Source organism: Coturnix japonica, unplaced genomic scaffold, assembly GCF_054131305.1.
Source record: "Coturnix japonica strain WE unplaced genomic scaffold, WE-NBRP24 Scf101, whole genome shotgun sequence".
NCBI lineage: Eukaryota > Metazoa > Chordata > Aves > Galliformes > Phasianidae > Coturnix > Coturnix japonica.
Window position 1 is genome coordinate 41994 of NW_028189004.1, and position 15130 is coordinate 57123.

The 15130-nt window shown below is 55.9% G+C and overlaps 2 protein-coding genes across 2 annotated transcripts; both read left to right on the forward strand.

Annotated features, from left to right (window-relative positions):
• Positions 1 to 1678: 1678 nt before the first annotated feature.
• Positions 1679 to 13249, forward strand: LOC146751305 (complement C3-like). The gene is made up of 7 exons (XM_085534835.1): positions 1679 to 1693; positions 1741 to 1846; positions 3643 to 3732; positions 4997 to 5083; positions 5724 to 5807; positions 8490 to 8625; positions 12990 to 13249. The coding sequence occupies exons 1-7, from the start codon at positions 1679 to 1681 to the stop codon at positions 13129 to 13131; spliced, it is 660 nt and encodes a 219-aa protein (XP_085390961.1). The 3' UTR covers positions 13132 to 13249.
• On the forward strand, positions 11966 to 12970 carry LOC146751306 (uncharacterized; the record flags this gene model as incomplete). Its single annotated transcript, XM_085534822.1, has 1 exon — positions 11966 to 12970. A coding segment is annotated over one exon (1005 nt), but the record flags the coding sequence as incomplete, so codon positions are not given.
• Positions 13250 to 15130: the final 1881 nt, after the last annotated feature.

Sequence of the window (15130 nt, forward strand, 5' to 3'; positions counted from 1 at the left end):
AGATATGGGGTTATGGATGGAGATATGGGGTTATGGATGGAGATATGGGGTTATGGATGGAGATATGGGGTTATGGATGGAGATATGGGGTTATGGATGGAGATATGGGGTTATGGATGGAGATATGGGGTTATGGATGGAGATATGGGGTTATGGATGGAGATATGGGGTTATGGATGGAGATATGGGGATATGGATGGAGATGGGAATGGGGTTATGGATGAAGATATGGGGATATGGATGGAGATATGGGGTTATGGATGGAGATATGGGGATATGGATGGAGATATGGGGTTATGGATGGAGATATGGGGATATGGATGGAGATATGGGGATATGGATGGAGATATGGGGTTATGGATGGAGATATGGGGTTATGGATGGAGATATGGGGTTATGGATAGAGATATGGGGTTATGGATGGAGATATGGGGTTATGGATAGAGATATGGGGTTATGGATGGAGATATGGGGTTATGGATAGAGATATGGGGTTATGGATGGAGATATGGGGTTATGGATAGAGATATGGGGTTATGGATAGAGATATGGGGTTATGGATGGAGATATGGGGTTATGGATAGAGATATGGGGTTATGGATGGAGATATGGGGTTATGGATGGAGATATGGGGTTATGGTGAATGGATGAAGATAGGAATGGGGTTATGGATGGAGATAGGAATGAGGAGATGGGGATATGGATGGGGGATATGGGGTTATGGGTGGAGATGGGGATATGGGAATATGGAGATAATGGATGGAGATGGGAATGGGGATATGGGGACATAGATGGAAATGGGAATATGGGGTTTGGGGGAATATGGATGAAGATGGGAATGGGGTTCTGGGGATATGGATGGGGATATGGGGTTATGGATGGAGATATGGGGTTATGGATGGAGATATGGGGTTATGGATGGGGATATGGGGTTATGGATGGAGATATGGGGTTATGGATGGGGATATGGGGTTATGGATGGAGATATGGGGATATGGATGGAGATATGGGGTTATGGATGGAGATATGGGGATATGGATGGAGATATGGGGTTATGGATGGAGATATGGGGTTATGGATGGAGATATGGGGTTATGGATGGAGATATGGGGTTATTGGATGGGGATATGGGGTTATGGATGGAGATATGGGGTTATGGGGATATGGGGTTATGGATGGAGATATGGGGATATGGATGGAGATATGGGGATATGGATGGGGATATGGGGTTATGGATGGAGATATGGGGATATGGATGGAGATATGGGGTTATGGATGGAGATATGGGGTTATGGATGGAGATATGGGGTTATGGGGATATGGGGTTATGGATGGAGATATGGGGATATGGATGGAGATATGGGGTTATGGATGGGGATATGGGGTTATGGATGGAGATATGGGGTTATGGATGGAGATATGGGGATATGGATGGAGATATGGGGTTATGGATGGAGATATGGGGTTATGGATGGAGATGGGAATGGGGACATAGATGGGAATGGGAATATGGGGTTATGGGGTTATGGGGTTATGGGGATATGGATGGGGATATGGGGTTATGGATGGAGATATGGGGTTATGGATGGAGATGGGAATGGGGACATAGATGGGAATGGGGTTATGGGGTTATGGGGTTATGGGGTTACGGATGGAGTTGGAGATGGGAATGGGGCCGATGACTGTCTATGGGGTGAGGCCCTGCCCCCATTGCCCCACATCCCTGTACCCCGCGTGCAGGTCTCCCACCAGGTGGAGGAGTGCATCGCATTCAGGGCCCACCAGCACTTCCAGGTGGGGCTGATCCAACCCGCCTCCGTCACCGTCTACAGCTACTACAAGATCGGTGCGTCCCCACGGCCCCGCTCAGCCCCACACGTCACCACCGCGCCCCACAGAGCCCAAATGTCCCTATGGGAACACACCTACATGGGACACGTGGGGACAACAAGGGGGTGTGGGGACATAGGGACAACAAGGGGGTTATGGGGACATAGGGACACATGGGGACACTAAGGGGGTATGGGGCTATAGGGACAACAAGGGGTTATGGGGCTATAGGGACACCAAGGGGGTATGGGGCCATAGGGGAATATAGGGACACCAAGGGTTTATAGGGCCGCAGGGACACCAAGGGGGTATGGGGCCATAGGGACACCAAGGGGTTGTGGGGCCATAGGGACACCAAGAGGGTATGGGGCAATAGGGGAACATGGGGGCACCAAGGGGGTATGGGGCTATAGGGACACCAAGGGGTTATAGGGCCGTAGGGACACCAAGGGGGTATGGGGCCATAGGGGAATATAGGGACACCAAGGGTTTATAGGGCCATAGGGACACCAAGGGTTTATAGGGCCATAGGGACACCAAGGGGGTATGGGGCCATAGGGGAACATGGGGACACCAAGGGGGTATGGGGCCATAGGGACACCAAGGGGTATGGGGCCATAGGGACACCAAGGGGTATGGGGCCATAGGGACACCAAGGGGGTATGGGGCCATAAGGACACCAAGGGTTTATAGGGCCATAGGGACACCAAGGGGTTATGGGGCTATAGGAACACTAAGGCAGTATGGGGCCATAGGGGAACATGGGGACACCAAGGGGGGTATAGGGCCATAGGGACACCAAGGGGGGTTTGGGGCCATAGGGACAACAAGGGGTTATAGGGCCATAGGGACACCAAGGGGGTATGGGGCCATAGGGAAATATAGGGACACCAAGGGGGTTATAGGGCCATAGGGACACCAAGGGGGTATGGGGCCATAGGGACACCAAGGAGGTTATGGGGCCATAGGGGAATATAGGGACACCAAGGGGTTGTGGGGCCATAGGGACACCAAGGGGTTATAGGGTCATAGGGACACCAAGAGTTTATAGGGCCATAGGGACACCAAGGGGTTATAGGGCCATAGGGACACGTGGGGACACTAAGGGGGTATGGGGCCATAGGGACACCAAGGGGGGTATAGGGCCATAGGGACACCAAGGGGGTATGGGGCCATAGGGACACATGGGGACACCAAGGGGGTATGGGGCCATAGGGACACCAAGGGGGTATGGGGCTATAGGGGAATATAGGGACACCAAAGGGGTATGGGGCTATAGGGACACCAAGGGGGGTATAGGGCCATAGGGACACCAAGGGGGTATGGGGCCATAGGGACACCAAGGGGTTGTGGGGCCATAGGGACACATGGGGACACCAAGGGGGTATGGGGCCATAGGGACACCAAGGGGATATAGGGCCGTAGGGACACCAAGGGGTTATAGGGCCGTAGGGACACCAAGGAAGTATGGGGCCATAGGGGAATATAGGGACACCAAGGGGGTATGGGGCCATAGGGACACCAAGGGTTTATAGGGCCATAGGGACACCAAGGGGGTATGGGGCCATAGGGACACCAAGGGGGTATAGGGCTATAGGGACACCAAGGGGGTATGGGGCCATAGGGACACCAAGGGGGTATAGGGCTATAGGGACACCAAGGGGGTATGGGGCCATAGGGGAATATAGGGACACCAAGGGGTTATAGGGCCATAGGGACACCAAGGGGATATGGGGCCATAGGGACACATGGGGACACCTTCACGTCCCCCTCCGTGTCCCCCTTTGTGACCCCCATGTCGTGTCCCCACAGACGATCGCTGCACCCGCTTCTACCACCCCGACAAGGAGGGGGGGCAGCTGAGGAAGATCTGCCACGGGGACGTGTGTCGCTGCGCGGAAGGTGACGTGGGGCAACACGGGATGGGGGGCACTACACGCGTCATAGGCGTGATGGGACGTGACATAGATGGTGTGGGACATGTCATAGCCATAATGGGACGTGTCATAGCCATGATGGGACGTGACATGGATGGCGTGGGACACGTCATAGCCATGATGGGACACGTCATAGCCATGATGGGACATGACATGGATGGCATGGGACACGTCATAGCCATGATGGCACATGTCGTAGCCATGATGGAACATGTCATAGCCATGATGGGACGTGTCATAGCCATGATGGGACATGTCATAGCCATGATGGGACATGTCATAGCCATGATGGGACGTGTCATAGCCATGATGGGACATGTCATAGCCATGATGGGACATGTCATAGCCATGATGGGACGTGTCATAGCCATGATGGGACACGTCATAGCCATGATGGGACGTGTCATCATTGCCATGATGGGACATGTCATTGTAGCCATGATGGGACATGTCATAGCCATGATGGGACATGTCATAGCCATGATGGGACATGTCATCATAGCCATGATGGGACGTGTCATAGCCATGATGGGACATGTCATCATAGCCATGATGGGACATGTCATTGCCATGATGGGACGTGTCATAGCCATGATGGAACATGTCATAACCATGATGGGACATGTCATTGCCATGATGGGACGTGTCATAGCCATGATGGGACGTGTCATAGTCATGATGGGACATGTCATAGCCATGATGGGACGTGTCATAGCCATGATGGGACATGTCATCATAGCCATGATGGGACATGTCATAGCCATGATGGGACGTGTCATAGCCATGATGGGACATGTCATCATAGCCATGATGGGACATGTCATAGCCATGATGGGACGTGTCATAGCCATGATGGGACGTGTCATCATAGCCATGATGGGACGTGTCATAGCCATGATGGGACGTGTCATAACCATGATGGGACACGTCATAGCCATGATGGGACGTGTCATCATAGCCATGATGGGACATGTCATAGCCATGATGGGATGTGTCGTAGCCATGATGGGACGTGTAGCCATGATGGGACATGTCATAGCCATGATGGGACATGTCATCATAGCCATGATGGGACATGTCATTGCCGTGATGGAACATGTCATAGCCATGATGGGACGTGTCATAGCCATGATGGGACATGTCATAGCCATGATGGGACGTGTCCCTGCTGTCGCTGGCCTCGTCCCATCCGTGACATGGAATGTCATTGTCACGCCGTGTCCCCACAGAGAACTGCTTCATCCGACAGAAGAAGGACAATCCCATCACGGTCAATGAGCGCATCGACCTCGCCTGCAAACCAGGGGTGGACTATGGTGAGATATGGGGGGATGTGGGGCAAGGGGACGCGTGGGAGGGAATGGGGGGATATGGGGACAGAGATATAGGGTGAGACATGGGGGATGTGGGGACAAGGGGACACGTAGGAAGGGAATGGGGGGATATGGGGCAGAGATATGGGGTGAGACATGGGGGATGTGGGGACAAGGGGACACATAGGGAGGGAATGGGGGGATATGGGGCAGAGATATGGGGTGAGATATGGGGGATGTGGGGACAAGGGGACACGTGGGGAGGGAATGGGGGGATATGGGGCAGGGATATGGGGGGAGACATGGGGGATGTGGGGACAAGGGGACACATGGGGAGGGAATGGGGGGATGTGGGGCAGAGATATGGGGTGAGACATGAGGGATGTGGGGACAAGGGGACACATAGGAAGGGAATGGGGGGATATGGGGCAAGGGGACACATAGGAAGGGAATGGGGGGATATGGGGCAGAGATATAGGGTGAGACATGGGGGATGTGGGGACAAGGGGAGATGTGGGGAGGGAATGGGGGGATGTGGGGCAGAGATATGGGGTGAGACATGGGGGATGTGGGGACAAGGGGACGTATGGGGGGTTGTGGGGTCGGCTGTGAGATGATGACGCGGCGACGTCCCCCTCCCCAGTGTACAAAGTGAAGGTGGTGGCCACGGAGGAGACGCCGTCCCACGACAACTACATCATGAGCATCGTGTCCGTCATCAAGATGGGTACGGGACCCTGGGGACAAGGGACAAGGACACACAGCTGGGGTGGGGGCACCCAAGGGTCCATGGGGACAACATGAGGTTTGGTGTCACCCAAGGGTCCTTAGGGACACCATGGGGTCACCCAGGTGGGTTGGGGACACCTAAGGGTCCTTAGAGACACCATGGTGTCACCCAGATGCATTGGGGACACCCAAGGGTCCTTAGGGACACCATGGAGTCACCCAGTTGGGTTGGGGGCACCCAAGGGTCCTTAGGGACACCATGGAGTCACCCAGTTGGGTTGGGGGCACCCAAGGGTCCTTAGGGACACCATGGCGTCACCCAGTTGGGTTGGGGGCACCCAAGGGTCCTTAGGGACACCATGGAGTCACCCAGTTGGGTTGGGGGCACCCAAGGGTCCTTAGGGACACCATGGCGTCACCCAGTTGGGTTGGGGGCACCCAAGGGTCCTTGGGGACACCATGGTGTCACCCAAAATGGGTTGGGGACACCCAAGGGGGGTTGGGGACACCATAAGGTTTGGGGTCACCCAGTTGGGTTGGGGGCACCCAAGGGTCCTTAGGGACACCATGGTGTCACCCAGGTGGGTTGGGGGCACCCAAGGGTCCTTAGGGACAACATGGAGTCACCCAGGTGGGTTGGGGGCACCCAAGGGTCCTTAGGGACACCATGGAGTCACCAAGTTGGGTTGGGGACACCCAAGGGTCCTTAGGGACACCATGGTGTCACCCAAAATGGGTTGGGGACACCCAAGGGTCCTTAGGGACACCATGGTGTCACCCAGTTGGGTTGGGGGCACCCAAGGGTCCTTAGGGACAACATGGAGTCACCTGGTTGGGTTGGGGACACCCAAGTGGGGTTGGGGACACCATAGAGTCACCCAAAATGGGTTGGGGGCACCCAAGGGTCCTTAGGGACAACATGGTGTCACCCAGTTGGGTTGGGGGCACCCAAGGGTCCTTGGGGACACCATGGAGTCACCCAGTTGGGTTGGGGGCACCCAAGGGTCCTTGGGGACACCATGGTGTCACCCAGTTGGGTTGGGGGCACCCAAGGGTCCTTAGGGACACCATGGCGTCACCTGGTTGGGTTGGGGGCACTCAAGGGTCCTTAGGGACACCATGGAGTCACCCAGGTGGGTTGGGGGCACCCAAGGGTCCTTAGGGAAACCATGGAGTCACCCAGTTGGGTTGGGGGCACCCAAGGGTCCATGGGGACACCGTGAGGTTTGGTGTCACCCAAGGGTCCTTAGGGGCACCATGGTGTCACCCGGTTGGGTTGGGGGCACCCAAGGGTCCTTAGGGGCACCATGGAGTCACCCAGGTGGGTTGGGGGCACCCAAGGGTCCTTAGGGGCACCATGGTGTCACCCAGTTGGGTTGGGGACACCCAAGGGGGGTTGGGGACACCATAAGGTTTGGGGTCACCCAGTTGGGTTGGGGGCACCCAAGGGTCCTTGGGGACACCATGAGGTTTGGGGTCACCCAATTGGGTTGGGGGCACCCAAGGGTCCTTAGGGACACCATGGTGTCACCTGGTTGGGTTGGGGGCACCCAATCGTCCTTGGGGACACCATGGTGTCACCCAGGTGGGTTGGGGGCACCCAAAATGGACTGGGGACACCATGAGGTTTGGTGTCACCCAAGGGTCCTTGGAGACACCATAGTGTCACCCAGGTGGGTTGGGGGCACCCAAGGGTCCTTGGGGACACCGTGAGGTTTGGGGTCACCCAGTTGCATTGGGGGCACCCAAGGGTCCTTAGGGACACCATGGAGTCACCCAGTTGGGTTGGGGGCACCCAAGGGTCCTTAGGGACACCATGGAGTCACCCAAAATGGGTTGGGGGCACCCAAGGGTCCTTAGGGACACCATGGTGTCACCCAGGTGGGTTGGGGGCACCCAAGGGTCCTTAGGGACACCATGGTGTCACCTGGTTGGGTTGGGGACACCCAAGGGTCCTTGGGGACACCATGGTGTCACCCAGGTGGGTTGGGGACACCCAAGTGGGGTTGGGGACACCATGGTGTCACCCAAAATGGGTTGGAGGCACCCAAGGGTCCTTAGGGACAACATGGTGTCACCCAGTTGGGTTGGGGGCACCCAAGGGTCCTTAGGGACACCATGGAGTCACCCAGTTGGGTTGGAGGCACCCAAGGGTCCTTAGGGACACCGTGAGGTTTGGGGTCACCCAGGTGGGTTGGGGACACCCAAGGGTCCTTAGGGACACCATGGCGTCACCCAGTTGCACTGGGGACACCATGGTGTCACCCAGATGAGTTGGAGACACCATGAGGTTCGGTGTCACCCAGTTGCGTTGGGGACACCCAAGGGTCCTTAGGGACACCATGGGGTCACCCAAAATGGGTTGGGGACACCCAAGGGTCCTTGGGGACCCCATAAGGTTTGGAGTCACCCAGTTGCATTGAGGACACCATGGTGTCACCCAGGTGGGTTGGGGACACCCAAGGGTTCATGGGGACCCCATAAGGTTTGGGGTCACCCAGTTGCATTGGGGACACCATGGTGTCACCCAGGTGAGTTGGAGACACCATGAGGTTCGGTGTCACCCAGTTACGTTGGGGGCACCCAAGTGTGGTTCGGGGTCACCCATGTGGTTCCACCCAGGCCTGGTGAGCACAATGGGGTCTGACGTCCCCTTTGTCCCCCCCTCTCTATGGGGCAGGAACCGACGAGGACCCGAGTGGGAGCAACAGGACGTTCGTGAGCCACAAGCAGTGTCGCGACGCGCTGAGCCTCCAGAAGGGGCAGGACTACCTGGTGTGGGGGCTGGCGTCTGATCTGTGGGTCACCGGCAGCCGGTAGGGACGGGGGGAATAGGGGGATATGGGGATGTGGGGAGTATGGGGATATGGGGATATGGGGACTATGGGGATGTGGGGATGTGGGGATATGGGGATATGGGGATATGGGGATATGGGGATATGGGGATATGGGGATATGGGGATGTGGGGATATGGGGACTATGGGGATGTGGGGATATGGGGACATGGGGATATGGGGACTATGGGGATATGGGGATATGGGGATATGGGGATATGAGGATATGGGGATATGGGGACTATGGGGATATGGGGATATGGGGATATGGGGATATGGGGATATGGGGATATGGGTACTATGGGGATATGGGGATTATGGGGATATGGGGATATGGGGATGTGGGGATATGGGGATATGGGGATATGGGGATATGGGGATATGGGGACATGGGGACATGGGGATATGGGGATATGGGGACTATGGGGAGTATGGGGATATGGGGACTATGGGGATATGGGGACTATGGGGATATGGGGACTATGGGGAGATGGGGACTATGGGGATATGGGGACTATGGGGATATGGGGATATGGGGACTATGGGGACTATGGGGATATGGGGATGTGGGGAATATGGGGATATGGGGACTTATGGGGATATGGGGATATGGGGATATGGGGATGTGGGGATATGGGGATGTGGGGATATGGGGATATGGGGATATGGGGATATGGGGAATATGGGGACTATGGGGACTATGGGGATATGGGGACTATGGGGATATGGGGACTATGGGGATATGGGGATATGGGGACTATGGGGATATGGGGAGTATGGGGATATGGGGATATGGGGATATGGGGATATGGGGGTATGGGGACTATGGGGATATGGGGACTATTGGGACCTACTGCCCCAACTGTCCCCTACTGCCCCCTATTGTCCCCTATTGTCCCCTATTGTCCTCCACTGTCCCCTATTGTCCCCTATTGTCCCCTATTGCCCCCTATTGTCCTCCACTGCCCCCTACTGCCCCCAACTGTCCCGATTGTCCCCTGTTCTCCCCTATTGCTCCCTATTGCCCCATACTGTCCCCTATTGTCCCCTATTGTCCCCTATTGCCCCCTATTGCCCCCTATTGTCCCCTAATGTCCCCTACTGCCCCCTATTATCCCCTACTGCCCCGTACTGTCCCCTATTGCCTCCTACTATCCCCTATTGTCCCCTACTGCCCCCTATTGCCCCCTACTGCCCCCTACTATCCCCTATTGCCCCCTATTGACCCCTACTGCCCTCTACTATCCCCCACTGCCCCCTACTGCCCCCTACTGCCCCGTACTGTCCCCTATTGTCCCCTAATGTCCCCTACTATCCCCTATTGTCCCCCACTTCCCCCTATTGTCCCCTATTGTCCCCTATTGTCTCCTATTGACCCCTACTGCCCTCTACTATTCCCCACTGTCCCATACTGTCCCCTATTGTCCCTTATTGTCCCCTACTGTCCCCTATTGTCCCCCACTGCCCCCTACTGCCCCCAACTGTCCCCTACTGCCCCCTACTGCCCTCTATTGTCCCCCATTGTCCCCTATTGTCCCCTATTGTCCCTACTGTCTCCTACTGTCCCCTATTGTCCCCTACTGCCCCCTATTGACCCCTACTGCCCTCTACTATCCCCCACTGTCCCATACTGTCCCCTATTGCCCCCTACTGCCCCCTATTGTTTCCTATTGACCCCTACTGCCCCCTACTATCCCCTATTGCCCCCTATTGTCCCCTATTGTCCCCCACTATCCCCTACTGTCCCCTACTGCCCTCTATTGTCCCCCACTGTCCCCTACTGTCCCCTATTGTCCCTACTGCCCCCTACTGCCCCCTATTATCCCCTACTGCCCCGTACTGTCCCCTATTGTCCCCTATTGCCCCCTATTGCCCCCTATTGCCCCCTATTGTCCCCTACTGCCCCCTATTGCCCCCTATTGTCCCCTACTGCCCCCTATTGCCCTGTACTGTCCCCTATTGCCCCCTATTGTCCCCCACTGCCCCCTATTGCCCCCTATTGTCCCCTACTATCCCCTATTATCCCCTACTGCCCCCTATTGCCCCCTATTGTCCCCTACTGCCTCCTATTGTCCCCTATTGACCCCTACTGCCCCCTACTATCCCTTATTGTCCCCTATTGCCCCCTATTGCCCCCTATTGTCCCCTACTGCCTCCTATTGTCCCCTATTGACCCCTACTGCCCCCTACTATCCCTTATTGTCCCCTATTGCCCCCTATTGCCCGCTATTGTCCCCTATTGACCCCTACTGCCCCCTACTATCCCTTATTGTCCCCTATTGCCCCCTATTGCCCCCTATTGTCCCCTATTGACCCCTACTGCCCCCTACTATCCCCTATTGCCCCCTATTGTCCCCTATTGACCCCTACTGCCCTCTACTATCCCCCACTGTCCCATACTGTCCCCTATTGTCCCCTACTGCCCCCTATTGCCCTGTACTGTCCTGTATTGCCCCCTATTGCCCCTATTGTCCCCTATTGCCCCCTATTGCCCCCTATTGTCCCCAATTGACCCCTACTGCCCTCTACTATCCCCTATTGCCCCCTACTGTCCCCCACTGTCCCATACTGTCCCCTATTGCCCCCTATTGCCCCCTATTGACCCCTACTGCCCTCTACTATCCCCCACTGTCACATACTGCCCCCAACTGTCCCCTATTGCCCCCTATTGTCCCCTGTTCCCCTGTATTGTCCCCCACTGCCACCAACTGCCCCCTATTGTCCCTTATTGTCCCCTATTGCCCCCTACTGTCCCCTATTGCCCCCTATTGCCCCCTATTGTCCCCTAATGTCCCCTACTGCCCCCTATTATCCCCTACTGCCCCGTAATGTCCCCTTGCCCCCTACTGCCCCCTATTGTCCCCTATTGTCCCCTATTGTCCCTACTGTCTCCTACTGTCCCCTATTGTCCCCTACTGCCCCGTACTGTCCCCTATTGTCCCCTGTTGTCCCCTACTATCCCCTATTGTCCCCCACTTCCCCCTATTGTCCCCTACTGTCCCCTATTGTCTCCTATTGACCCCTACTGCCCTCTACTATTCCCCACTGTCCCATACTGTCCCCTATTGTCCCTTATTGTCCCCTACTGTCCCCTATTGTCCCCCACTGCCCCCTACTGCCCCCAACTGTCCCCTACTGCCCCCTACTGCCCTCTATTGTCCCCCATTGTCCCCTATTGTCCCCTGTTGTCCCTTCTGTCTCCTACTGTCCCCTATTGTCCCCTACTGTCCCCTATTGACCCCTACTGCCCTCTACTATCCCCCACTGTCCCATACTGTCCCCTATTGCCCCCTACTGCCCCCTATTGTTTCCTATTGACCCCTACTGCCCCCTACTATCCCCTATTGCCCCCTATTGCCCCCTATTGTCCCCTATTGTCCCCCACTGTCCCCTACTGCCCCTATTGTCCCCTATTGCCCCTATTGTCCCCTATTGTCCCCTATTGTCCCTACTGTCTCCTACTGTCCCCTATTGTCCCCTATTGCCCCCTACTGTCCCCTACTATCCCCTATTGTCCCCTATTGTCCCCTATTGCCCCCAACTGCCCCCAACTGCCCCCAACTGCCCCCAACTGTCCCCTATTGTCCCCTATTGTCCCCTATTGTCCCTACTGTCTCCTACTGTCCCCTATTGTCCCCTATTGTCCCCTATTGTCCCCCACTATCCCCTATTGTCCCCTATTGTCCCGTATTGTCCCTACTGTCCCCTACTGCCCCCTATTGTCTCCTACTATCCCCTATTGTCCCCTATTGTCCCCTACTATCCCCTATTGTCCCCTATTGTCCCTACTGTCCCCTATTGTCCCCTATTGTCCCCTACTATCCCGTATTGTCCCCTATTGTCCCCTACTGCCCCCTATTGTCCCCTACTATCCCTACTGCCCCCTATTGCCCCGTGCTGTCTCCTATTGTCCCCTATTGTCCCCCACTGCCCCCTACTGCCCCGTACTGTCCCCTTTTGACCCCTATTGCCCCCTATTGTCCCCTATTGTCCCCTATTTACCCCTATTGTCCCCTATTTCCCCCTATTGCCCCCTATTGTCCCCTATTTCCCCCTATTGTCCCCTTTTGCCCCCTATTGTCCCTACTGTCCCCTATTGCCCCCTATTGTCCCCTATTGCCCCCTACTGCCCCCTATTGTCCCCTATTGACCCCTACTGCCCTCTACTATCCCCCACTGCCCCCTACTGCCCCCAACTGTCCCTATTGTCCCCTATTGTCCCCTGTTCTCCCCTACTGTCCCCTACTGCCCCCAACTGTCCCCTATTGCCCCCTATTGCCCCCTATTGTCCCCTATTGTCCCCTATTGCCCCCCACTGTCCCCTACTGCCCCCTATTGCCCCCAGCTTCTCGTACCTGATCGGGAAGGACACGTGGTTGGAGGCCTGGCCCTTGGAGGACTCGTGTCAGGACCCCGACCTGCAGCCCCTGTGCCAGGACTTCATCGAGTTCTCGGACGCCATGACCATCTTCGGGTGCCCCACATGATAAGGGGGGGGGACCCCAAAACCCCATTAGGGTCTCCCTCCCCCCCCCCCCCCCCCAATGTCACCCCCATTCTTTGTTTTATAGGGTGGGGGGATGTGGTTAAAGATGTTACGAGTGATGGTCTGACTGTGGGTGTAGTGTGGGGGGTGGGAGGGTGTGGGGAGGGGGGAGAATGGGGACCCCGTAATGGGACACAATGGGGACACCATAATGAGGAGACCCTAATAGGGGCACCCTAATGGGGAGATCACAATAGGGGCATCACAATGGGGGCATCACAATGGGGACACAACAATAGGGATACAACAATAGGGACATCACAATGGGGGCATTACAATGGGGACAACCCAATGGGGGCATCACAATGGGGTCCTTAAGGGATAATGGGGTCATGGGGACACCATAGAGGACATGGAGGGTCTATAGGGGATAATGGGGTCATGGGATGGGGGGATATGGGGAGGGGGGGACAATGGGGACACCACAATGGGGACACCCTAATAGAGATTCCATAATGGGGACACTACAATGGGGACACCAATGGGGTCCTTAAGGGATAATGGGGTCATGGGGTGGGGGGATATGGGGAGGGGGGACAATGGGGACACCATAATGGGACACAATGGGGACATCACAATGGGGACACAACAATGGGGACACAACAATGGGGTCCTTAAGGGATAATGGGGTCATGGGGACACCATAGAGGACATGGAGGGTCTATAGGGGATAATGGGGTCATGGGATGGGGGGATATTGGGAGGGGGGGACAATGGGGCCACCACAATGGGGACATTACAATGGGGACACGACAATGGGGGCACCACAATGGGGACATCCTAATGGGGACATTACAATGGGGACACCACAATGGGGACACTACAATGGGGTCCTTAAGGGATAATGGGGTCATGGGGCGGGGGGATATGGGGAGGGGGGGAGAATGGGGACGCCGTAATGGGATACAATGGGGACACCATAATGAGGAGACCCTAATAGGGACACCCTAATGGGGAGATCACAATAGGGGCAACACAATGGGGACACAACAATAGGGATACAACAATTGGGATACCCCAATGGGGACATCACAATGGGGGCATCACAATGGGGACACCAATGGGGTCCTTAAGGGATAATGGGGTCATGGGGTGGGGGGATATGGGGAGGGGGGGACAATAGGGACACCACAACGGGGACAACCCAATGGTGACACCAATGGGGTCCTTAAGGGATAATGGGGTCATGGGGACACCATAGAGGACATGGAGGGTCTATAGGGGATAATGGGGTCATGGGATGGGGGGATATGGGGAGGGGGGACAATGGGGCCACCACAATGGGGATACCCTAATGGGGGCATCACAATGGGGACAACCCAATGGGGAAACCAATGGGGTCCTTAAGGGATAATGGGGTCATGGGGACACCATAGAGGACATGGAGGGTCTATAGGGGATAATGGGGTCATGGGATGGGGGGATATTGGGAGGGGGGACAATGGGGACACCATAATGGGACACAATGGGGACACCATAATGAGGAGACCCTAATAGGGGCACCCTAATGGGGAGATCACAATAGGGGCAACACAATGGGGACACAACAATAGGGATACAACAATTGGGATACCCCAATGGGGACACCACAATGGGGACACAACAATGGGGTCCTTAAGGGATAATGGGGTCATGGGGTGGGGGGATATGGGGAGGGGGGGACAATGGGGACACCATAATGGGACACAATGGGGACACCATGATGAGGAGACCCTAATAGGGACACCCTAATGGGGAGATCACAATGGGGGCAACACAATGGGGTCACCACAATAGGGATACCAGTGGGGTCCTTAAGGGATAATGGGGTCATGGGGTGGGGGGATATGGGGAGGGGGGACAATGGGGACACCATAATGGGACACAATGGGGACACCACAATGGGGACAACCCAATGGGGACACCAATGGGGTCCTTAAGGGATAATGGGGTCATGGGGA

Coding starts and splice junctions, on each gene's coding strand:
- LOC146751305 (XM_085534835.1), top strand. Junction 1,847..3,642: donor CTACAGCTACTACAAGATCG/GTGCGTCCCCAC, acceptor GTGTCCCCACAG/ACGATCGCTGCACCCGCTTC. Junction 5,084..5,723: donor CAAACCAGGGGTGGACTATG/GTGAGATATGGG, acceptor CCCCCTCCCCAG/TGTACAAAGTGAAGGTGGTG.